The sequence below is a fragment of the Saccopteryx leptura genome, chromosome 3, assembly GCF_036850995.1.
Source record: "Saccopteryx leptura isolate mSacLep1 chromosome 3, mSacLep1_pri_phased_curated, whole genome shotgun sequence".
In the NCBI taxonomy this organism is placed as follows: Eukaryota; Metazoa; Chordata; class Mammalia; order Chiroptera; family Emballonuridae; genus Saccopteryx; species Saccopteryx leptura.
The window spans coordinates 68,505,948-68,527,390 of NC_089505.1; the positions used below are offsets into that span (position 1 = coordinate 68,505,948).

General features: G+C 56.5%; 3 protein-coding genes and 4 non-coding genes across 9 annotated transcripts; 2 read left to right on the plus strand and 5 right to left on the minus strand.

The window, feature by feature from the left end:
• Nucleotides 1–1,101: 1,101 nt before the first annotated feature.
• Nucleotides 1,102–2,100, plus strand: GPR32 (G protein-coupled receptor 32). The gene has a single exon (XM_066372567.1). The coding sequence runs from the start codon at nt 1,102–1,104 to the stop codon at nt 2,098–2,100; it is 999 nt and encodes a 332-aa protein (XP_066228664.1).
• A 5,948-nt stretch (nt 2,101–8,048) lies between these two features.
• On the plus strand, nt 8,049–12,332 carry ACP4 (acid phosphatase 4). The gene is made up of 11 exons (XM_066374107.1): nt 8,049–8,156; nt 8,228–8,332; nt 8,406–8,492; nt 9,071–9,217; nt 9,502–9,600; nt 9,676–9,771; nt 10,494–10,626; nt 10,711–10,793; nt 11,602–11,726; nt 11,962–12,140; nt 12,217–12,332. Exons 1-11 carry the CDS (start codon nt 8,049–8,051, stop codon nt 12,330–12,332), a joined length of 1,278 nt encoding a protein of 425 aa, XP_066230204.1.
• A 1,959-nt stretch (nt 12,333–14,291) lies between these two features.
• On the minus strand, nt 14,292–19,822 carry LOC136399172 (Friend virus susceptibility protein 1-like). 3 transcript variants are annotated; one of them, XM_066374109.1, is made up of 5 exons: nt 19,782–19,822; nt 18,530–18,574; nt 16,809–16,848; nt 15,961–15,998; nt 14,292–15,618 (listed from the first exon to the last, which is right to left on the minus strand). In XM_066374109.1, exon 5 carries the CDS (start codon nt 15,569–15,571, stop codon nt 14,705–14,707), a length of 867 nt encoding a protein of 288 aa, XP_066230206.1. In that variant the 5' UTR covers nt 15,572–15,618; nt 15,961–15,998; nt 16,809–16,848; nt 18,530–18,574; nt 19,782–19,822; the 3' UTR covers nt 14,292–14,704. The 3 variants fall into 3 exon arrangements, with proteins under 3 accessions (XP_066230206.1, XP_066230208.1, XP_066230205.1); XM_066374111.1 differs by lacking the exon at nt 15,961–15,998 and having other exon boundaries at nt 19,782–19,816; XM_066374108.1 differs by lacking the exons at nt 15,961–15,998; nt 19,782–19,822 and adding an exon at nt 19,667–19,712.
• Nucleotides 15,690–15,781, minus strand: LOC136401670 (small nucleolar RNA SNORD88). Its single transcript, XR_010750684.1, has one exon. It is a non-coding gene; the product is annotated as a small nucleolar RNA SNORD88 (small nucleolar RNA).
• Nucleotides 16,062–16,154, minus strand: LOC136401671 (small nucleolar RNA SNORD88). Its single transcript, XR_010750685.1, has one exon. It is a non-coding gene; the product is annotated as a small nucleolar RNA SNORD88 (small nucleolar RNA).
• Nucleotides 16,934–17,024, minus strand: LOC136401669 (small nucleolar RNA SNORD88). Its single transcript, XR_010750683.1, has one exon. It is a non-coding gene; the product is annotated as a small nucleolar RNA SNORD88 (small nucleolar RNA).
• LOC136401672 (small nucleolar RNA SNORD88) lies at nt 18,646–18,740 on the minus strand. Its single transcript, XR_010750686.1, has one exon. It is a non-coding gene; the product is annotated as a small nucleolar RNA SNORD88 (small nucleolar RNA).
• Nucleotides 19,823–21,443: the final 1,621 nt, after the last annotated feature.

Sequence of the window (21,443 nt, forward strand, 5' to 3'; positions counted from 1 at the left end):
TTCAGGATAAGGAAACAGCAAGGACAAAGTCTGGGTGTGTGCACGTGTGTGTGAGACCATGGTGCTTGTTTCAGGAACTCCAGAGCAGAAGGAAGGGAAGTGGTAAGCCCTGAGGCTGGTTGTGTAGGCGGGGCCACAACAGGTAAGGTTGCAGATGCCAGGCTGAAGGACTCAGACCTTATCCTGGGGCGATGGGAAGAGAGAGTCCAGGCGAACAAGTGAATCCTTCAGTTCACAGGTGGGGAAACTGAGGCTGTGCTCAGACCCTGTGTGGGCGCCCCTCTGGTTTCCAGCCAGGCCCTGGCCTCCACATCCTCTCTCGTCCTCTTGTGAGTTGCCCGCTCCTCTCCATCCCACGTCCTCAAGGGGAGACCCAGCTGCAGCTCCTGCTTGAAGCCCTGGGAGACACCTGTCCCCCACCTGCTGGTGAGTTCAGGACGACAAAGGAGCAGAGTGGGGAAACTGAGGTTCACAAACAGAGCAGGACCTGGGTGTGGGTCTCCCGAGTTCACATCCAAGCCTCGGGTTGCACAGACATCAGTTCAAATCCAGGCTGTGGTCTCTGCTTTGTCTGCTTTGATTTTGAGCAAGTGAATCGCCCTCCTGAGCCTCAATTTCCCCACCTGAAAGGCAGCGTTGTTAAAAGTGGACATTTGTAGGACTTGGCACAGCAAGTCCTTGAAGGTACAGGCTTCCTGAGGGAATGGAGAAGGGCGTGGGGCTGGAGAGCGGGCAGGCTGAGGGCAGAAGGGACTGCAGGGGATAGCAGGGCCAGAGCACCAGGGTTGTGCCTCCAGTGGACAGGCTGAGACTTTGTCCAGGAGTACTGGGGAGCCATGGGAGGAGTGTGAGCAGGGGTGGTCAGACTGGGGGTGGAGACTGGAGGCAGGGAGGCTGGGGTGGAGGTTGAGCAGAGTCCTCAGGTGTGGCGGCCACTTGAGCCCGGTCAGGGCAGTGGGACAGAGCACAGGGGACAGGGCAGGGAGTGAGACAAGTGGTGAGGGAAGACAAGGGAGAGGCCAGCATCTCGGGTTTGGGTGGATGGTGAGGATGTCCCTGAGATGGAAGACCCGGGGAAGTTTGGAGGGACAAGTGTGGGACATGCTGATGTGGAGGCCTGTGGGTCCCGACAGTGCCATCTGGCCCATGGAGGCCCCTTCAGAGACTCAGCGGCCCGCACCCCCGGGGTTCCTGCACCCACCAGAGGCTGTCCTCTTCCTCGTCTACTGCCTGGTCACCCTCGCATCCTACCTGCTGGAGGTGGCCAGCCACAGCCTTGTGATCAGAGCAACCGGGCCCCGCCTGCCTCCCCTGCTGTCTGCAGCCTGGTTCGGCCACCAGGCCGCCACCGACATGGCCTTCACTGCCCTCCTGCCGCTGGTACTCACCTGGACACCTTCCGGCTGGCCCTTGGGTGGTACCTTCCGCCACATGGACCCTGGCCTCGCCTTCCTGACCTTCTACGCCAGTGGCCGCCTGCTGACCCGTGCGGCCGCCGATCGCTGCGCCTTGGTGCTCTGGCCGGCCTGGGCACTGAACCACCGTGCCACCCGCAGGGTGGTTTTCTGGGCCGGAGGGTTCTGGTTCCTTCTGCTGATCCTGAGGGTGCGGGCCCTGCAGGGCTGGGTGAACCGGGCCGAGCCCTACAACTGGACATCGGCCAGGGAGCCAGGAGAGCCGCCCATCTTCCCCGCCAACCCAGCCCTGAACCTGCTGGTGTTTGGCTTCGGGGTGCCTCTGGGGGTCCTGGGCACCCTTCACAGCCTCCTGAAGGCCAGGCTGCACCTGGCGATGCTCACGGGGAGGCCCCCGCTGCTGGGGGTGCCCTGGGCCTCGGGGGCCATGTTGTTTCTCTGCTGGTTCCCCTTCCACCTGCTGCTTCTGCTGAGGTTGGTGGGGGTCCGAGAGGCCAGGCTGGACATGGTGGAGGTCTGGGTGCTGCTCAGACCCCTGGGGCTCATCCTGGTGGGTGCCAGTGGCTGTCTGAACCCTCTGCTCTATGCATGCGGGGACCAGGCCTTCAGGCAGCGGCTGTGCGGGGCCCTCTGGTCCTGCCCAGGGGGAGAGTGTGAGGAGGACGCAGGTGGGGTCGGGCACTAGAGATGGAGACCCAGCCTTTCTAGGAGGACCTGAGGGAAATTCCTGGGGGGGTGGGAACAGGGAGGGAGAGAGAGCAGAGAGAGGAGTGCTGGCCATCTTTCCAACCTCTGGAGAACGTGAGACGATGAGGTAGTGAGAGATTGTGAGGTGGATGGGGGGGGAGAAGAGCGGGTAGGGACCCAGAGAGGGGGACAGAGAGCCAGAGAACGGGGGACAAAGACCCAGGTGGAGAGGGATGGAGACCCGGATGGAGGGGGATGGAGACCCAGATGGAGGGGCATGGAGACCCACATGGAGGGGGATGGAGACCCAGGAGTAGAGCAAATGAAGTGGAAGAAGAGCCACTGGAGGGAGCAGTGGGTGTGACCCTGATGTGAGAGGACTGGGTAGTATGGCTGCAGATGGAGGCCAAGTCAGGGAGATGAGGTAAGAGACAGGTCAGGCGGCCCGGAGGGACCAAGTGGAAGATGAGACAGAAAAAGATATGGAGACAAAGACCCAGTGAGAGACAGAAACAGAGAGAGCTCGGGGGACAGGTGGAAATAGAGCTGGCATTGGTCTGCAGGAGGGGAAAACAAGTAGGGAGACGGACCGACGGACAGACAGGGAGACAGAGCCCAGCGAGAGACAGAGAGATGTGGGTCCGGATGCAAAGCCAGGAATATAGACACGGGTGGGAACTAGATCACCAACCAACCCTGTAACCCTGTGACTGTGCAACTCCCAGACGTGGGGCTTTCAGGACCCAACCTGGGAAGATCCCATGCACACCGGACTCCGTGGTCCTCTCGGTTGACGGGGTGGCCCAGGACAGCACTGGGCTCCAGGCTTCCCGGGTCCTCAGGGCCTTGGTTATTATTCACCTGCCTCCCAGCTGCCCCTGCCATGCCTCTGCCCTGCGAACCATGTTGTTTGACGTGTTTCATGTCCAAACTCCCAAATGTATCTAAACTGAAGATTCATTTCTGTTCTATGTTCTGAGTCTTCCGCTGTGACCACGGGGCTGCCTCAGAAACGCACTGAGCCGCAGGGGGAATCTATCTTTTTCTGTCTTCAGGAACCACATCTCGTGATGCCTGTTGACTTGGGCTGTGCATTACAATCTCCAGGGGAGCTTTTAAAATCCGATCGATGGACAGGCCCCAACCGCAGGCGGTGTGGTTTTAGTGGGCGAGGCTGGGGGCAGGCTCTGGGAGTTCCAAAAGCCCCCCAGGGAAACCTACGGGCCTCTGGGCTGAGCACCATCTGTCTCCAGCGCCTGTGGTTGTGAAAATGCAACCCCGATAGCTCCCAGGGGACCAAGGAACTGAGCACTAAGTGGCTGAAAAGCCTGGGGGACACAAAGACCAACTTCTTTGTCAATCAATTGTTTTACAAGCAGAGAGGGCCAAGATTCACAGTGGGGGTACAGCAGGAGTTAGATTCTGTTCTGGGTGCCCCTCCTCAAGCTCCCCATTCTAGCCACCAAGGGTGGGAGGAGAGAGTAGTAGGGGGTCAGGAGTGGCCAGGTCAGGGCACATACAAGAATCAACCAATAAATGCATAAATAAATGGAACAATAAATCTCCCTCGCTCTCTTTCCCCTCCCCTCTCTCTAAAATCAACAAAATTAATAAAAAAAACCCTTTGAGTTATATGTGGTTAAGAATAATGGTTCCATGGAGGGGGTTTAAGAGATGGATGAACTTTTTAAAAAAGAAAGACTGAAGGGAAGCAGGTCATACAGTGTTTAATGCCAGGCCAAGGGGCTGTGATGCTTGTTCCAGGGGCCTGGGGAGCCATGGGGGGCTGTGAGCAGGGAGGCAGAAGGTCACCATTGGGTGTGGAAAGACCCCTGTGAGGGGTGGAGAGATGAGGGGTTGAGACAACAGTCTAGGGCAGGGGTCCCCAAACTTTTTACACAGGGGGCCAGTTCACTGTTCTTCAGACCATTGGAGGGCTGCCACATACAGTGCTCCTCTCACTGACCACCAATGAAAGAAGTGCCCCTTCCGGAAGTGCGGCGGGGGGGGGGGGGCAGATAAATGGCCTCAGGGTGGACACATGAGGCCCGCGGGCCGTAGTTTGGGGACACCTGGTCTAGGACAAACCAGGCAGGGAGGTGGGGGGCAGGGTCTGAGGAGGTGGAAGCAGCTAGGATGCTCCCCACCTCTCCCAGTTTCAGGATACTGGTTTTGCAGAGACACACTTCCCTCCCGGAGCTGGACTAACTTCTGGCTGGGAAACTAGTCCAACACTGCCCCTCTCTGGTTATTTAGAGCATTGCAACCGGGGCTGCCTAGATGTAAGACCGTCCAGGTCAGGACGTTCGACAATTAAAGAGGTTGGCCATTACCAAGAATGCGGGAACCACTGGTCCAGAGTGTTTGGAATTCCCCAGCGAAAATGGTAGCGAAACAGTGATTCCATCCCTAATGAGAATTTTCTAGGCCCTTCCCGCGAAACCCAGCATGTTTGGTCATCCTGTTAAGAAGTTGCCTTCTCAGAGCTTGACTTGAAATTGTTTCTTTTCAGATGAGAGAGTGACTAAGTATCAACCCAAGGCTTAGGTGTCACTCAGAGCATCCCACCTGTTGGGAAGGGAGACAGGTATCCAGGGAGCCCATAGGAGTCTCTGTCTTGGGTATCTGGACATTTCTGCAGGAAAGATGTATCGATATAATGACAAAGGTGATAACTACAGACCTTTTGCTGCTTATCACCTTTGTTCTCGTCTTTAATCTCAGGCGGTCCTTGCTGTGGCCTTCTTGGGCCAGGGAACAATGGTTTTTATCTTCGTCTGATTGGCAAGAAAATCAGGACTCCAACAGAAGAGTTGAAATCGGTGTACACAGCAGCCTGGCGATGAATCAGCCCTGCGCTTTCCCTCCTCTGTGCCCTTTTTTATTTTTTGTATTTTTTTCCCCCAACTTAGAAACGGGGAGGCAGACAGACTCCTGCATGTGCCCAACCAGGATCCACCGGGCATGCCCCACTAGGGGGCAGTGCTCAGCCCATCTGGGGTGCTGCTCCGTTGCAACCGGAGCCATTCTAGCGCCTGGGGCAGAGGCCATGGAGCCATCCTCAGCGCCTGGGCCAACTTTGCTCCAATGGAGCCTTGGCTGCAGGAGGGGAAGAGACAGACAGAGAGGAAGGAGAGGGGGAGGGGTAGAGAAGCAGATGAGAGCTTCTCCTATGTGCTCTGGCCTGGAATCAAACCCAGGACTTCCATACATCAGGCAGACGCTCTACAGCTGAGCCAACCAGCCAGGGTCCTCCTCTCTGCTTTTGCACCCAAAGTTGGACTACCCTTCACCCTCCCTAAATACTTCTGACTGATGCCTACTCATCCTTCAGAACCCAAGTTCTGGACCCTTCACCTCAGACCTGGGAGTCTGGGTCCCCGGCCTTTGCTCCCTGTGACGCAGAGGCCTGGCCCCCAGCAGAGCCAGCACAAGGTGGTGGGACGGAGATGTGCTGATTCAGTTACATTTATTTGGTCTCAGAGGCCAGAGTCATGGTTGGGGCAGAGGCAGGGGTCTTGGACCAAGCTGTTCTGTTTCTTCTCATTGCTGAGCCTAAGAGAGGAAGAGAGACAGCGATACACAGAGACATGAAGGAGAGAGAGAGAGAGAGAGAGAGAGAGAGAGAGAGAGAGGCTAGGCCGATGAAATGGGGACCCAACTGGCAGAAACCCAGCCTGCCACCTAGTCCTCTCCCCGCTCACCTTGTTGAAGAAGTAGATGGAGGCGAGGATGGTGAACACAGCAATGGCCATCGTTACGTTCTGTGTGTATGTAGGGGGTTCGGAGGTCAGGACCCATCCCCTCACTTCCCTGCCGCAAGCCTCCCTTCTCCCCACCCAGATCCCTCCTTACTTCTTGAAAGTTCATGGCCATGGGTCCTCGGTCGCAGTCACTTAACCTCCCCTCTGCTTTACTTGGGGCCTCTGACACAGAGCAGGGAGATCAGCCACCAGAACCTGAGAGGGGGTTGTCTAGGAGACCAGAATGGTGGTCATGGTGAGGGAGAATGGTATTCTGGGTAGAAGGAACCCTGCGGTTGAGGCTTGGGGGATGTGGGGATTTGGGTGCAGAATGCCCTGAACTTGGGACAGGGACATTTGAGACAAGAAGGTCCAGGCCCCCAACACCACACTGACGAGTTTGTCTCCCTCTGCCCGGGGGGTGCTGTGGAGCCCCGGGAGGGCTGTGAGCAGGGGCGGCACATGGTCGGCTCTGATGGCCGGAGGGGTCTGGAAGCAGAATGAGCAGGTGCGGGGTCCCAGGCACCTCTTCTTCCAGCAGGGTCCGCCAGACGCGAGGCTGAGGCACAGCGGTGTTTGGACTGGACGTTCTGAAGCCTGGTCACCAGTTTTGGGGCTGAGAGCAACACCGTATAGAAACCGTGGCGGAGGCAGCTGCCTCCTCATCCCTGGGCCGCAGGGACAGTGAGGCGGCCGTGACTCTCATAGCCCGCTGGGGTAAGATGCTGACTTCTTCCGCCAGCCCTCCCACTACTAAAAATAAAAATAAAAATTTTTTTTGAGGCTCAAGTTTATTTTATTTTATTTTTAATTGATTTAAGAGAGAGGAGGAAGGAAGAGAGAGAGAGAGAGAGAGAGAAAGAGAGAGAGAGATTCATTTGTTCCACTCATTTATGCACTCACTGGTTGCTCCCTGTATGTGACCTGACCGGGGATCCAACAGGAAACCTTGCCTATCAGGACAACACTCCAACCAATTGAGCTACCCAGCCAGGGCCATCCTGCCACTTCTGTCAACACTTTACTTCTTTTGTCCATCACATCCTTAGAACTGACCTCCAGCTTACTGGAAACACAGAATAAAGAGGGACATGGGCAGTTGACCCCCAAAACCCCCAAAGCCCATCTTTGCAAATTTGCCTACTCACTAAAATAAATGCTCATGGCGCACTTGTGGTCATTGGTGGATATCAATCTCTATCTCTGTACGTATACGTATATGTATATGACCTGGAATTACTAGCTGCGCTGCTTCGCGGCATCATTCAGCTTCCATAGGGCTCTTACATCCCCAGCCAAGTTTTCCAAGGACTGTAGCTCTGCTCGATAGGATAGGTTGACTACAACCTCCTGAGAGACCCTGAGCCAGAATCACCCCAGATTCCTGACCCACAAGCACTGTGAAAGAGAATCAAGGGCTATTGTCTGAAGCCGCTAACTTTTAGGGTCATTTGGTTACAAAGCAATACATAACACTGTTTAGTAGTTACCGTGTAAAGACCTGGTTCTAGAGCACTGAACATGTTGGAACATGCTTAACCCTCAAAGCAACTCTCACATGGTGCTGTCTCATAAATGAGGAAACTGAGGCACAGACAGGTGCAGTAATTTGCCCAAAGTCACACGGCTTGTAAATGGTGAAATTAGGTTTTGAACTCAGCCTGTCCAATTCCAGGGTGACTTTGGCCAGCCGTGGGTGAACATCCTGATTCTTCACCAGAAGAAGGGGACATCTCCACGAAGCCCAAGAGACCCTCAAAGAGCCCCAACATGTAAGGGATGAAAAAGGAACAGAGTGGGGTGCAGGGTGTGAGAAGAGAGCAAAGACTGTGAGTCTAGAACGTGGGGCGGGAGGTGGAGGTATTCTTGCCTCTGTGCCCAGGTTGCGAGCACCTGGGTTCATATCCCAGCTCTGCCTGCCACTCACTAGCGGTGTTCCCTCAGTCAAACAACTTACCCCTTTGGCACCTCAGTTTCCCCATCTGCGCAATGGGGATGGTGATAACCGTGTCAGTAGCACTTGGGGTTGTGGTAAAGACTAAATGGGTTAGTCAGCGGGTTAATCTGAGGCTGGCGAAGGCCCCGGGGGAGCTGGCTCCTGGGGAGGCATGCTGGGACCTGCCCTTGCGGGGGTGCTGGGAGGTAATGGGCAGGTGGGACTGTGGCAGCCCGCGGGCTGAGCTCAGCGTCTGGCTGTGTGGCCATGGCCGGGCCAGGGTTTCGGCGCCACCCGGCTGTTTGTCTCCTGCTCCTGCTCCTGCTGCTGCTGCCCCCGGCCCTCCTGGAAGGACCCCTGGTGTTCGTGGCTGTGGTGAGGTGCCCCCGCCCCCTCCTGGCCCCTCTCCTCCTCCAGGCCAGCCCTGACCCGAGTCCCCTCCCCAGGTGTTCCGCCATGGCGACCGGGCCCCGCTGGCCTCTTATCCCACTGACCCGCACAAGGAGGCCCTCTCGACCCTGTGGCCGCGTGGCCTGGGCCAGCTGACCTTGGTGAGAAGCTGGGGTTGGGTGTGAGTGGTCGGGCCGGGTGGGGAGGGGTCTGCTGAGCCTGCTCTGTCCACAGGAAGGGGTCCGCCAGCAGCTGGAGCTGGGCCGCTTCCTGAGGAGTCGCTATGAGACCTTTCTGAGCCCTGAGTTCCGGCGGGAGGAGGTACGGCCATGCTGACCTTCACCTGGCCTCTTGACCTCCCACCTCTGACCCCTACTGACTCCATTGATCTCCTTGGGCCTCCACCTCTGGCCTTTAATCCCCATCAACCTGATCTGCACCCTATGTCTGATCTCTGACCCTGAATCGTTGACTAACCCACCTGATCTCTGACCCCACCCCAACCTGAGACACCTTGACCTCTGACCTCCATCAACTCTGGCTTTTACCTCTGTCTTCTCTCACCAACACCAGACTTTCTGACTCCAAAACTTGACCGTCTTTGACTTTCACTGAATCGACTTGCCCTTCTGATCTCAAACCTTTGACCTCTACCCTTCATCAAGTCTGACTTTCTGTTCCTATCTCCTCTTCTGTCATCTGACATCCCCCGATGAGGAGCATTCTTCTTGACCTCTGACCTTGATAGACATGTACTGACACCTGAACTTCGAGTCCAAAGTGCATCCAAAGCTTTCGGTTTGCTGCCGCAGCGAATCTCTGACCCTTGCTGCAATCCCCCCCACCCCCACCCCCTCCCTGTGACCGTCATGCCCCTGCCCACCCTCCCCCACCCCCAGGTGTACATTCGTAGCACAGACTTCGACCGGACGCTGGAGAGCGCTCAGGCCAATCTCGCAGGGCTGTTTCCCGAGGCCGCCCCGGGACGCCCTGAGGCCTCCTGGAGGCCCATCCCGGTGCACACGGTGCCCGCCGCCGAGGACAAGGTCAGGGGACTGGACAGGGCCAGGGGCGGGGAGGGAGGAATGGAGAGAGACAGAGACCCCGAGGAGAGGGCCAGAGACTTGGAGAGCAGTGCCAGGCGTCAGGGGGGCGGCTCCTGGGAGCCGGAGCTGGCTCAGAGCCTGAGGCCTCCCCTGGGACCGAGCTGTCCCGGGTGAGCCGCTGGCCCCTGCCGCCCAGCCAGGTCTGGGAGAGACAGGGCCGCACAGCTCCCACTCCCCGACCCTCAGTCGTGCTGCCATTTGCTCTGAGCCTCAGTTTCCTCCAGCTGCTGAGGTTTCCCACGCGCAGCTGTCCCCGATACCGGGAGCTGCTGCGTGAGGCCACAGAGGCTGCCGAGTACCAGGCGGCCCTGGAGGGCTGGACGGTGAGTGGGGCTGGTGGGACCCGGAGGGGCGGGGCGGTGGTGGGCCCCCAGACTCACCTGGCCCGGTCCACCCAGGACTTCCTGTCTCACCTGGAGAACTGCACAGGGCTCTCACTGGTTGGAGAGCCGCTCCGCAGGGCCTGGAAGGTTCTGGACACGCTGATGTGTCAGGTGAGCCCCCTGCCTCTCCCACCCAGCCAGGGGGTTAAGGAGATCTGGGTTCAAATCCCAACATTGCTACTCAATACCCATGTCCCCTCAGGCAAGTCACTGAACCCTTAGTGCCTCAGTTTCCCCATGCGCACAATGGGGCTGGTGACACCTGTATGGACACCACCTGGGGTTGCTGTGAAGGTCAAAATGGGTGAACCCACACAACGTTCTTAGAACAGTGAGGCCGGCACTTGGGTTCGAGACTACATCTTTGCAATTCCTCCTTTGTGGTTCCGTTCTCCAAAATGTGCCCCAACCCACACTTAGGCAGCAGGAGCTGACCTGCAATGGCGTGATGCTCTTCACATGCTGGGTCCCCCCACTTTGTGGGGGTGTTTCTAATTGCATAGTGGACTAGCAATGCATATGATTAAGGGGCTACCCCAGACCCTGCTGGATGTGAGGAGGTATGTGGTATTGACACCATCTGACTGGTCCAAAATCCCAAAAGTCTGAATTCTGAAACACCTTTGGCCCCAAGGGTTTCAGATAAAGGTTTCTGGACTGTGAAATGATGGTGATTACTATTGCCTAACCCACAACTTCCTGACCAGACCCAGCTCATAAGGGGTTCCGATTGGGGGGTGGAGAGAGGATGGCAGGTTATGGGGACAAGCACAGGGAGGGTGGGAGAACTCAGGACATCCCGGTCACCTTGTCCTCGCTCCGTCTCTCCCCAGCAAGCTCACGGTCTCCCCCTTCCCTCCTGGGCCTCCCCAGATGTCCTAAGGATGCTAGCCCAGATCTCGGCTTTGGATATTGGGGCACATGTGGGCCCACCCCGGGCAGCAGAGAAGGCCCAGCTGACAGGGGGTGAGGCGTGGGGCTGGGAGGCTGGGAGGCTGGGGGCCAGGGCAGCTCCCTCTGGGGCTTTCACACCCTGTTCTTGAATCTCAGGGATCTTGCTGGAAGCCATCCTCGCCAACTTCTCCCGGGTCCAGCGCCTGGGGCTGCCCCTCAAGATGGTTATGTACTCAGCTGTGAGTCTTTGGGGAGGGAGGCAGTGAGTGCCACGTAGGCGCAAGGATGACAGGATGGTGGGGTGGGTGAAGAAGAGCTGGTGGTCTCAATGGAACCTCAGCCCACCACCTTGGGCAACTCATATCTGCCAAGTATACTCTTGGACCACATATCACTCGAGGTATAGCATCTGGAAGGGGGGAGGAGGTGGTGGTGTTCTGAGGGAAAGAATTTAGCTCTTCTAGAAAGATGGGCTGTCACCCTGGCTGGTTGGCTCAGCAGTAGAGTGTCAACCCAGTGTGTGAAAGTCCCAGGTTTGATTCCTAGTCAGGGCACATAGAAATGACCATCTGCTTCTCCATACCGCCCCCCCCCCCCACTTTTCTTGCTTTCCCGCAGCCATGGCTTGAATGGTTTGAGCGAGTTAGCCCCGGGTGCTGAGGATGGCCTCACCTAAGGTGCTAAAACAGCTCAGTTGCTGAGCAAAAAAGCCCGGCGCCAGATGGTCAGAGCATGGCCCCACAGGGGGCTTGCCAGGTGGATCCTGGTCAGGGCAAAAGCAGGAGTCTGTCTCTACCTCCCTGCCTCTCAATAATAATAATAATAATAATAATAATAATAATAATAAAAAGATGGGCTGTTTAAGCTTCCAAGCATGCTTGGCATCCATTTGACCAATCTTTATTAAATGACTCCCTGTAACTGCTGGGACAGCCCCCAGGGTGAGCAGATTGGGGGGTGATGGTCTAAGGGGTCTGGGAGGCAGCTGGATGCAGGCGCCTAGAGCACAGGACGTGAGGTGCCATCTCAGCCCTGCTCTGCCGGCAGCACGACAGCACCCTGCTGGCCCTCCAAGGGGCCCTGGGCCTCTACGATGGGCACACCCCACCCTACGCTGCCTGCCTTGGCTTCGAGTTCCGGAGGCGCCTCGGGGACCCAGATGAAGATGCAGGGTGAGGAGGGGAGGCTGAGGGGGACGGGCGGGGCAGGGCTCTCAGGAGAAGGGGTGGATGGCAGGCAGGGGACGCAGCCCAGGCAGTGGCCTGGGCGCCATCCGGAGGTTGACAGGCCCGATAAGGGGTCAGTTCCTGCATGCAGGATGCTCTTTCCCAGATTTGAGCTCAGTGGCTTGGGCTTGGAGGTGAGGAGGGACCTGGACCCGGGTGCCACTGCCCCCTCTCCTTGCAGGAATGTCACCGTCTCCCTCTTCTACCGCAACAATTCCGCCAGCCTGCCCCTGAGTCTCAGCCTTCCTGGGTGCCCAGCTCCCTGCCCACTGGGCCGCTTCCACCAGCTGACCGCTCCGGCCCGGCCTCCGGCTCACGGACTGCCCTGCCATGGCTCCCAGGAGCCGGCCAGCCCCACGGGTGAGGCCCTTGGCGTTGGGTGGGCGCAGGACAGGTCAAATCCCGAGACTGACCACTGCTCACGTTCTCCTTGCAGCCACTGTGGTGCCCCTGCTGGCCGGGGCTGTGGCCGTGCTGGCAGTGCTGAGCCTGGGGCTGGGCCTGCTGGCCTGGAGACCTGGCTGCCTGCGGGCCTGGGGGGACCCCGTGTGAACCAGACCGCACCCCTCCCCCACTGCTGCCCCTGGACCCAACATGTCTGCTCACCTGCTGCGCTGGCTCTGTGACTTACTGTGTGTGTGGGGAAGGCGGAGGCACCCAGCCTGGAAGCCCTCAGCGGTTCTATGTGGGAGTCTGCACCTGTGCATGCACAGGCTCGTCCAGGCGTGTGGTTCATGTATTTACACTGGTGTGAGCGTTTCTGCACTTTAATGAGTGTACAGGGTGTATGTGTCTGTGATGAGTCCCTGTGCACACGTGGCCTGTTGCCTGGTGGAGTGCCCGTGTATGGACGTCTTCTATGCACGCTGCCCTACAGGCATGGCAGCATGCAGTGAGGACGTTATGAGCACATGATCCTGTTAACAAGGCTGTGCCTGCCAGGTGAGCCCCTGTGGGTCACACTGTTCAGACTCATGGCCCTAGAGACGACAGCACCCTTAGTCCTCTCTGCTCCTGAGTGCAGACCTGGGCCCGTCTGGTCAGCACTGACCGAGGGTGACTCCAAGCAAGTGACCTACCTCTCTGTGCTCCCAGCTCACTTGGCAGAGCCAAGACTCATACTTGTCAGATCACAGCCTCTGAAATTAACCTCCCAGGACCAGCAGTGTGTGTGGCGGGTACCATGCTCTCATGGCTGCCTTATGGCCATTTAAGTTAAATGAACTGTAAAATTTAGGTCTCAGTCAAATTGGAAGCTAGCCCACACCTAACAGTAGAACAGTAGGCCATGGGCACTCGCTGGGGCCCAGGTGTGTGGCTTGCAGGCCAGATCTTAGGCTCCTGCCTTCAACCCCTCCTCACCACATGCCAGGCACCAGGCTCCAAAGTCTGGGGATTTGCTGGTCTGGCCTTGCCCCACATGCATAGCACCACTGAGCAAAAGTGTGAACACCCAGATTAGAGCACTGGGTGGGGGTGGGGGGGGGATGGGATGTCTGCGTGCAGCAAGCACTCGGTACCCATTACGGGGGCGATCAGAGGGGTGTGTGTGTGGGGTTGAGGCTGTAAGTCACTCCAAGCTACCAGTACCCCCCAACCTTTCTGTGGGGATCAGTGTAGATCAGGGGTCTCAAACTCAACTCAGCATGTGGGCCGCAGAGCAAGATCACAGCCGTTCGGCAGGCCGCACTAGGTCTACAAAAGGCAACTGTTACACAACACTTTTCAGTGTCACAAAACTGTAGTTCATGGATTAGTTTGCGGGCCGCACAAAATTGTTCGGCGGGCCGCGAGTTTGAGACCTCTGGTGTAGATCCTTCCTGAACTGTGAGAGGAAAAGGGCTGGAGCTGTCAGCCTAATCTAGGTCTGCCCACCTTCCAGCACTGTGGGCAGGGGATCAGGGACCTTGAAGGGAGCCCCCATCGCTGAGGGGCCCCAGACACCCTACTCGCTAATGTCTCTGCAGAGGCAGGGGCCACAGGGCCTTAGAAGGGAAAGGCAGCCACGTCCCATAACGCCCTCTGCACTTCCTGGTCCTGGGAAGAGATCAGCTTCTTGCTGAGATCCAACCATGTGCTCACAGTTCCCCTGCCCGGCTGCCAAGTGGATCCCATGGGTGATGTGTGCACAGCCCTCTCCTCAGCAGATTGCCGCGATGGCTCATGGAGCCCCCCCACACACACTGTACATGACCCCTGCCTGTGCCCTAGGAGGGTTCTGGATTCGGCTTCGTCTGGAAGCTGCATCGAGCACCAGGCCACAGATGGCTATGCGAGCTATTTCAGTCCCCTGACCCCCACCCCACCTGCCAGGGCTGCCCACCCTCACAAATGCCTGACTCTTGGCCCCAACACCCTGAACCCACACACGGGCCAGGGACCACACATGCACCAGACGGATCGATTAGACAGGCCTGGCAGCCCTGTCCCCAGGTGAGCAACAGCAAGTCTGTTGTAAAAGGGGAAGGCATTGCAGCATCAAGTCTTAGGAGAAAAACCATGACAAAAGTGTCCTTAAAACCAAGTGCTGTATATGCTTAAAATAAAAATACATAAAAAAAAAAATAACCTTAAGAAAAAGGGTACCAACTTCATGTTGTGGGCCGTGGGGTCTCCCCACTGGGCCTGTAGTGTTTTGGGGATCATGAGGCAGAGGGGTGGGTGCTGACCCACGCCATCAGGGCTAAAGGGTAACAAGCCTGTGGGTCTCTAAGGAGCCACTGTGTCCAGCCAGCCGGTGGCACCTATGGGGTAGCTAGGGACAAGGACACTTTCTTCTGGGTTCCTCAAAAACTATGTGGGCTGGCCTGCTTACAGGAGGCTCAGGAGGTGGGCAGCTGCTCAGTCCACCCTGGGACCGCTTAGGGGCTTTGATCGCCTCTGCCCCAGAGGGGCCCCAGCTCCCCAGCTTCCTTCCCAGGCTCCTAGTCAGGGCGCACAGGGGGCTCCTCCCCACATGCCTGGTCTGAGTAGGGTGGTGGGGGCTGCTCCTCCCCCAGCACATAGGCCGGGTGGCCACGGCTGCGCTTGGCCTCCTTGATGTACAGCTCCAGGAGGACCTTGGTGGGCTGCTTGTCCACCCTCTCCTTGGGCACGCCGTGGCTCAGCAGCCAGCCCAGGAGGTCCTTGCGCGTAGGGTTGGGCCCCAGCATGAGCTTGGCGCGGCCTGGCTGGCTGTGGCGCCAGAGCAGGCCGACGTCCGCGATGGTCTGGATCTCCATCACTGCCTCTAGCACCGTCATGCCCTTGACCAGCAGGCTGACCAGTGAGAGCCGCAGCTCGGAGGGGGCGGCGGTCAGCAGGCGGCGCTGCAGGCCCTGTGTGAAGGGCACGTCCTCGGGCGCGGGCCGAGGCACCTGCTCGGCTGCGGGCGGCGAGACGGGCTCACGGTAGACCCAGTCCAGCATGCCCAGCTCGCGCACCAGCTGGATGCCCTCCTCCATGGTGGTCCAGGGCCGGAAGGGCAGCTCGGTGGCCTCGAAGTGCACGAAGGATTCCCAGCGCTGGCGCCAGGCCTGCAGCAGCCAGGTGAGCAGTGTCTGGCAGCCGCCCCGCAGGCCCTTGCAGTGGTAGTTGAAGATGGCGTCGCCGGTCAGGTCGCCCAGCAGCGCCAGCTCCCCGGAGTTCAGGGCCAGGGCCGAGCCGCCCTGGTCATAAACCCGCAGGATCCAGGTGATCATGAGCTCGTTGGGGTTCTGCTTGAAGCGCCGGGAGATGGCCAGGAGTTCGGTGTACGTGTAGTAGCGGTCCCCCCGCCCCGCCTGGGTGGGCGCCAGCGCTCTCTCGGCCATGGTGGCAGCTGCCCTGGGGGGAAGCCCGAGGGGCGGTGCCACAGGAGCTGCGGGCAAGGACACAGAGGTTATCAGGCAGGGGAAACAGTCACAGCCCCTCAACGACTCCCTGGAGCTGGGGCCCCTCAGACCCCTGGGTGTCAAAGGCCCCAGGGGGGCACAGTGTCCTCATGGGAAGTCAGAGCCCAGTGCTGGACATCATGGGGGCCCCAGCACAGGATGTGTCCTTGCAACACCCCATCCCGTTCTTCTAATCCCCGTCACTCCCCCACACTCCCCAGCGTTACTGTGCAGATCCCATAAACCCAGCGCTCAGCATTCGCCTTTCCATTGTTACCAAAATTTTTACATTCTAGAAGCGTAAACAAGGCAGCTCCTTCTGTTCTTACCAAGAGGGACGGCCAGGCCCTTCACCTCCTAGAGCCGCCTGCAGGATGAGTAGGGGAGGGGAGGTCAGTGGGGAACAGGGCAAGCACCCTTCCCAAAGCCAGGGTCCCTCAGACCCCCAGGGTGTCAAAGGTCCCAGGGGGGCACTGTGTCCTCAGGGGAGGTCAGAGCCCAGTGCTGGACATCACAGGGACCCCAAGGGGAGCCCCTTCTGTCCCTGATCAAGTGTCACCCAGACATGTTTCTGATCTAATCCCAACCGCTCCTGCACCTACCTCCTTACCACCCCCCACCAGTCCCCACAGTGGAGGCCACACAATCTAGGTTTGACATGAATATTCAGGGGGTTACAGGGGCCGGCACTAATGACCCCTAGCCTGCCACCTCCCTGGTGACTCTCAGCACTGTTAGCTGGGACCTCCACCTCGGCCAGGCAGACAAGTCACAAAGGGCCCTCAGGGAGAAGTGGGGTTGAAAGCAACTTCCCTGGTTCTGCGGCCTCAGCTGCAGGGATGGGAACTGAGAGCACCCCGTCACCGTACAGCCCCCCAATGCGTGTGAAGGCGCAGAAGGTACCCTCCCCGTCTCAGAAAGGAGAGGAAGGCAGGGAAATCAGCCTCTGTGTACTCGCAGGTCCTCAGCCTCGAGACAGGGACAACCTGTGCCCAGTTCGCAGGGTTACTGAGGACTAGCTGAACTAGTGCTTAGCACTGTCCGGCTCAGAGTAGGTGCCTAGCACTTATCTTTTATCAGTATTAGTATTATTTATAAATCTTAATAACTATAAGTTTATAACATCAAAAAGTGAATAATTATGGTGTTAATAAGAGGGTGCCTCTTCTGTTCTTACCAAGAGGGATGGTGGGGCTGTTTTCTTCTGGAGGAACCCCCTGCAGACAGGAAGGAATGGGGGAAGGGAAGAGGTCAGTGGGTCAAGGGCCACCATGGTCCCCCATTCATCCCTCCCCAAAACCAGGGCCCCTCAGACCCCTGGGTGTCAAAGGTCCCAGGGGGCACTGTGTCCTCAGGGGAGGTCAGAGCCCAGTGCTGGACATCATGGGGGCCCCACTGCCTACAGTCCTAAGGGGATGGCATAGACAAGAGCTCAAAGATCCAGGCAGGAAAAATGACCAATCCTTGGCCCTTGAGCTGCCAAGAGGCAACCGCCATCACCACCTCAGTGGCTTATCCCTGGGTGTCACCTGTGAATTGCAGGAAGTGACCTAAGCCCCACCCTGAAAGTGGAATCACGTGACAGGCAGGCTGGTGGCAGAATCCAGTGAGATGGAGGAGGCACCCCCTTAACTCAGCACAGCTTCCAGCCTTGGTTACTCCTTGCCCTGTTACTTGGGGAAGCGGAGGCACCAGAGCTTTCTGTGAACCAGGGAACGGTTAGAGGCCCATCAATGGGAACCGGGGAAGATCTGGAGTTAATCCTCAAAAGGACTTAAACACAGCAAACACTCCCTAGTGAGAGTTACGGTTTACCAACCAGAAACCCTTCACAGTAGAAATGTATTGCCCCAAAGACACCATTCAAATTTACATAAAATTTAAAAACCTAGTTCCCAGTTGCGACTAGCCACACTTCAGGTAGTCTAGAGCCACACAGGGCCAGTGGCTACCCAGCTGGGCAACACAGAATAGAGCATTTCCATCTTGCCAGTAGTGGGACCAGGATGCCTCAGAAATTAATAGATGGTCAATGACCCTTAGGTCTTCCCCAGCCTGTTGGGACTTTCTATACTCTTCTCACCCCACCCCACCCCACCCCACCCCATACCCCAATCTAAGCTCACCAGGGAAGCAACCTCTCCTCCCTAAAGGGCCTGCCAGCAAGTGCTGAGAACCCTGAGAACACGCTTTCTGTCCTCTTTCACCTGTGTTCTCTCCACTCCTGACATCCAAGGAACAGGGGAGAAACCCTCCTAGAGCTGAGAACACTTGCTGCTCTTTGGATAACATGTTTCCAGGCCATTTCATGACTCAGGTCTTTGAAACACTTGCCAGATACATTGTATCACTTTAACAGCTACTGTGTTGATGAAAGGGAGCTTTACTAACTGTATCAGTTCAAGTGCATGGGATTCATGGGAAGCTGTCTCAGCATGGCTGACAGATACACTGTATCCAGTCTACAGAACTGCAGTGGACAGTGATAATGCTACAAGCCATTGTTTTTCTTCTGCTAAGTCTGAAAATGAGACTTCTGATTAGTCTCCCCACACTCAACCCAAATATATGTATATTTCTTCCTTTTACATCCTGTGTTATTTCCTTTAACTCAGCCCTTTCCTTTGAAGGCAGGATACATTGAGCCTCTTCCCCCCAACTGTGAGAGGACAGACTCATCTGCTCTTGGTGTATTGAGTCTGCTCTAAAGACACAGAAACTGAGGCTCAGGAGTATAACTGCTTGACTGACACCACAAACAGCAGAGCTGGGGTTTGTATGTAAAAACTGAGCATGACTGTTGGCATAAAAATTAGGTCCCGGGGGTATGTGAAGTCACCCCAAATGTGGGTGATTTTAGACCTGGGTGGGTCAGGGAGTGGGAGCAAGAGTTCTTACCAAGATTGGGGTGGTGGGGGGTGGCCCCTCAGCTTGCAGAGATACCTGTAACACAGAAAGGGCTTGGTGAGAGTGGGCCAGGAAATAGTTTGGGGGTCCAGAGAACATTGACACCAGGGCCCCTCAGACCCCCAGGTGTCAAGGGTCCTGGGAGGGGGGCACTGTGTCTTCAGGGATGATCGGAGCTTAGTGCTGAACATCACAGGAGCCCCAGTCCTTCTGCATCCAGGCCTCAAGGCCACTCACCTTCAGGGACAGAGACCCCACTAACAGCACTTCAAGAGGGGGAAACATCACGGGTGACAATGGCATTGTTCTTAAGTAGAAAATGTTATTTTAGGGACACAGTGATAACTATTTGGAATGAAATAGGACATTTACTTCCAAAACACTAAGCGCAAGTAACACACACACAGTGTGAAATGTTGCAGACCTGTTAGGTTTATATATATTTCCTGTGTCTCTGAAGATTTCAATAAAAAGTAAAATTAGCTTGCTGCCTGCAAGCTGGGCGCCTTGGCAGGGGCGTGGCATTGCTCAGCAGCCCGGACATCGATGTCCCAGACCTTCAGGACAGATGAGCCCAGAACTAACGTTTAATTTGGAGTGACTGTGTGCAGATTCCCGAAGGTGAACAAAGACCTCATTTGTTCTCTCTTAAGACCATTACTACCTGCTTCTCAGAAACAAACCAGTAATTCACGTCGAGACCCCCACCCCCACTTTTTCCTCCATAGTGACCCCTGGGGTCCTCCCTCCCTCAAAGTCTGTTCGAGGTCGCAAAAAAAGGCCAGCCGCCTGGCATTGGAAAAAAAAAAAGTAGCAATACCGTAACGAAAGCACGTACAGCTAGCACCGGATGGGGAAACCTGACAAGAACTCGCTGTCACACGCGTGTCCCTCCCCCACGCCCACCCACCATGAAAAATGGACAAGATGGCGGAGGCCTGCAACGTGGGTGCAGAAATGGCGCAGCCGGCCTGCCGTGCAGACAAAGGAGGGCATGCGGGCGGCAAGCGTCCTTCCCTCGGTGAGCGCCCCCAAAGACCCACCACCCGCTCCAGATGCCATCGCCCGCCCCGCCGGGAACCCCCAGGCGTCGCTCTGCAGGGCCATCACAAAGGCTGTGATCCTAACCATGCGACAACGTGGCCACCCCGCCGCAGCCCCGGTCATCTCATGACCCGCGTGCCCAAATCCCAAAACCCCACCGAGTAGACGAAACGAGGCCAAAGTCTAAGAACATTCTCACCCCAGCCTCACTTTCTCCAAGGTGTGCGCGAGTTGCCGCGCGTCCCGCTTTATAGCGCGCGCCGCTTGCGAGGCCCGCCCCACGGCCTGGTTGGGGTCCGCCCCGAGGCATCTAGTTTACGCGCCGGTGTCGAAAACTCTTCTTTGGTGCTTGGATAAGGAATAGTGCCTCTTCCCATTAGAATCTTCCCATATAGGGCATCAGACGTTGTCCTGGAGGCCGAAGAAAACAAACAAGGAAGCATCGCCTCCCATTATGCTGCCATGAGCGTCAGGCAATTTGGTGGATGGCCCCAGATGAGGGTCGTGGAGGAAGGACCTCGATTGGGGGCGGGGCCAGAAAGGGAAGCAACTGGACTTGCCAGCGCTACAACCCTAGCGGCAGCGGGTGGGGCGACAAAGCGGAACTCCTAGCCGCAGAGTGGGAGGTGGAGACAGAGCTGAGATTGACAGGGGAGTTCTGGGAGAGCGCCCGCGTGGTGCAGAGTTAGAGGCTGAGCCTGCGTGGTGAGAGGCGGGACCCTAGCCTGGACGCGGGCCGGGCTCGTTGGAGAGAGGAAGGGCTGAGGAGTGGACTCTTGGGGCTTACTTAGGGAGGATCAAATTCGGGGCTGTTTCCGGTTTAGATTCTCGAAGACCTGTGGGCTTGGATTTTTGGTAGAGATGGATGTCTGAGGCAGTGCTCCCCAACCATTTTTGGGCCACAGACCGGTTTAATGTCAAAAAATATTTTCACAGACCGGCCTTTAGGGTGGGACGGATAAATGTATCACGTGACCGAGACAAGCGTCAAGAGTGAGTCTTAGACGGATGTAACAGAGGGAATCTGATCATTTTTTAAAAATAAAACATCGTTCAGACTTAAATATAAATAAAATGGAAATAATGTAAGTTATTTATTCTTTCTCTGCGGACCGGTACCGGTCCACAGCCCGGGGATTGGGGACCACTGATCTAAGGCGTGTATTTCGACAGTGTTGTGAAACAATTTTTCAGGTCGCCACTTTCAAAATACACACACACACACACACACACACACACACACACCATGTATTCCCTTGTGTGAATAGAATAGAACACATTTTGTGTAGCTGCTTTCCCTGGTCATTCGGGTTTTTTTCTTCCTTTCTCCCTGGGAACCTTCTCCCATGATGTCTGTAGTCTGAAATGAAAGGAAGAGACAAAACTCCCATCTTGAGAAAATTTCCTACCCTGTCCTCAGTCAGAATAAAGCAAAATCCCCACTGTGGTCACGTGGCGGGGAGTGCTCTGACCCCGGCCCCCTCTCTGCACTTGTCTCCCTCCTCTCTCTCCCTTGTCCAGGCTACAGGAGCAAACTGGTTTCCCTGGTCTTCTTGAAATCTACCAATGATATTTGTACCTCAGGACCCTTGCATTTGCTGGTCCATTTGCCTGGAACTCTTTTCCCCAATCTAACCCCATGGCTTGCTCCCTTTCTTCAGTTATGATTCTGCTCAGATGTCACCTCAGCATGGAATTCCACCCCTTTGCTCTTTATAACTGACTCTTGTTCCTAGATTAGTTTCCCTTTCACTTCTTTCTCTTCATAACACGTATACCCTAACATACCTAACTCTTTGTTTGTGGTCATATATATGTGGTCAAATATATATATATATATATATATATATATATATATTTG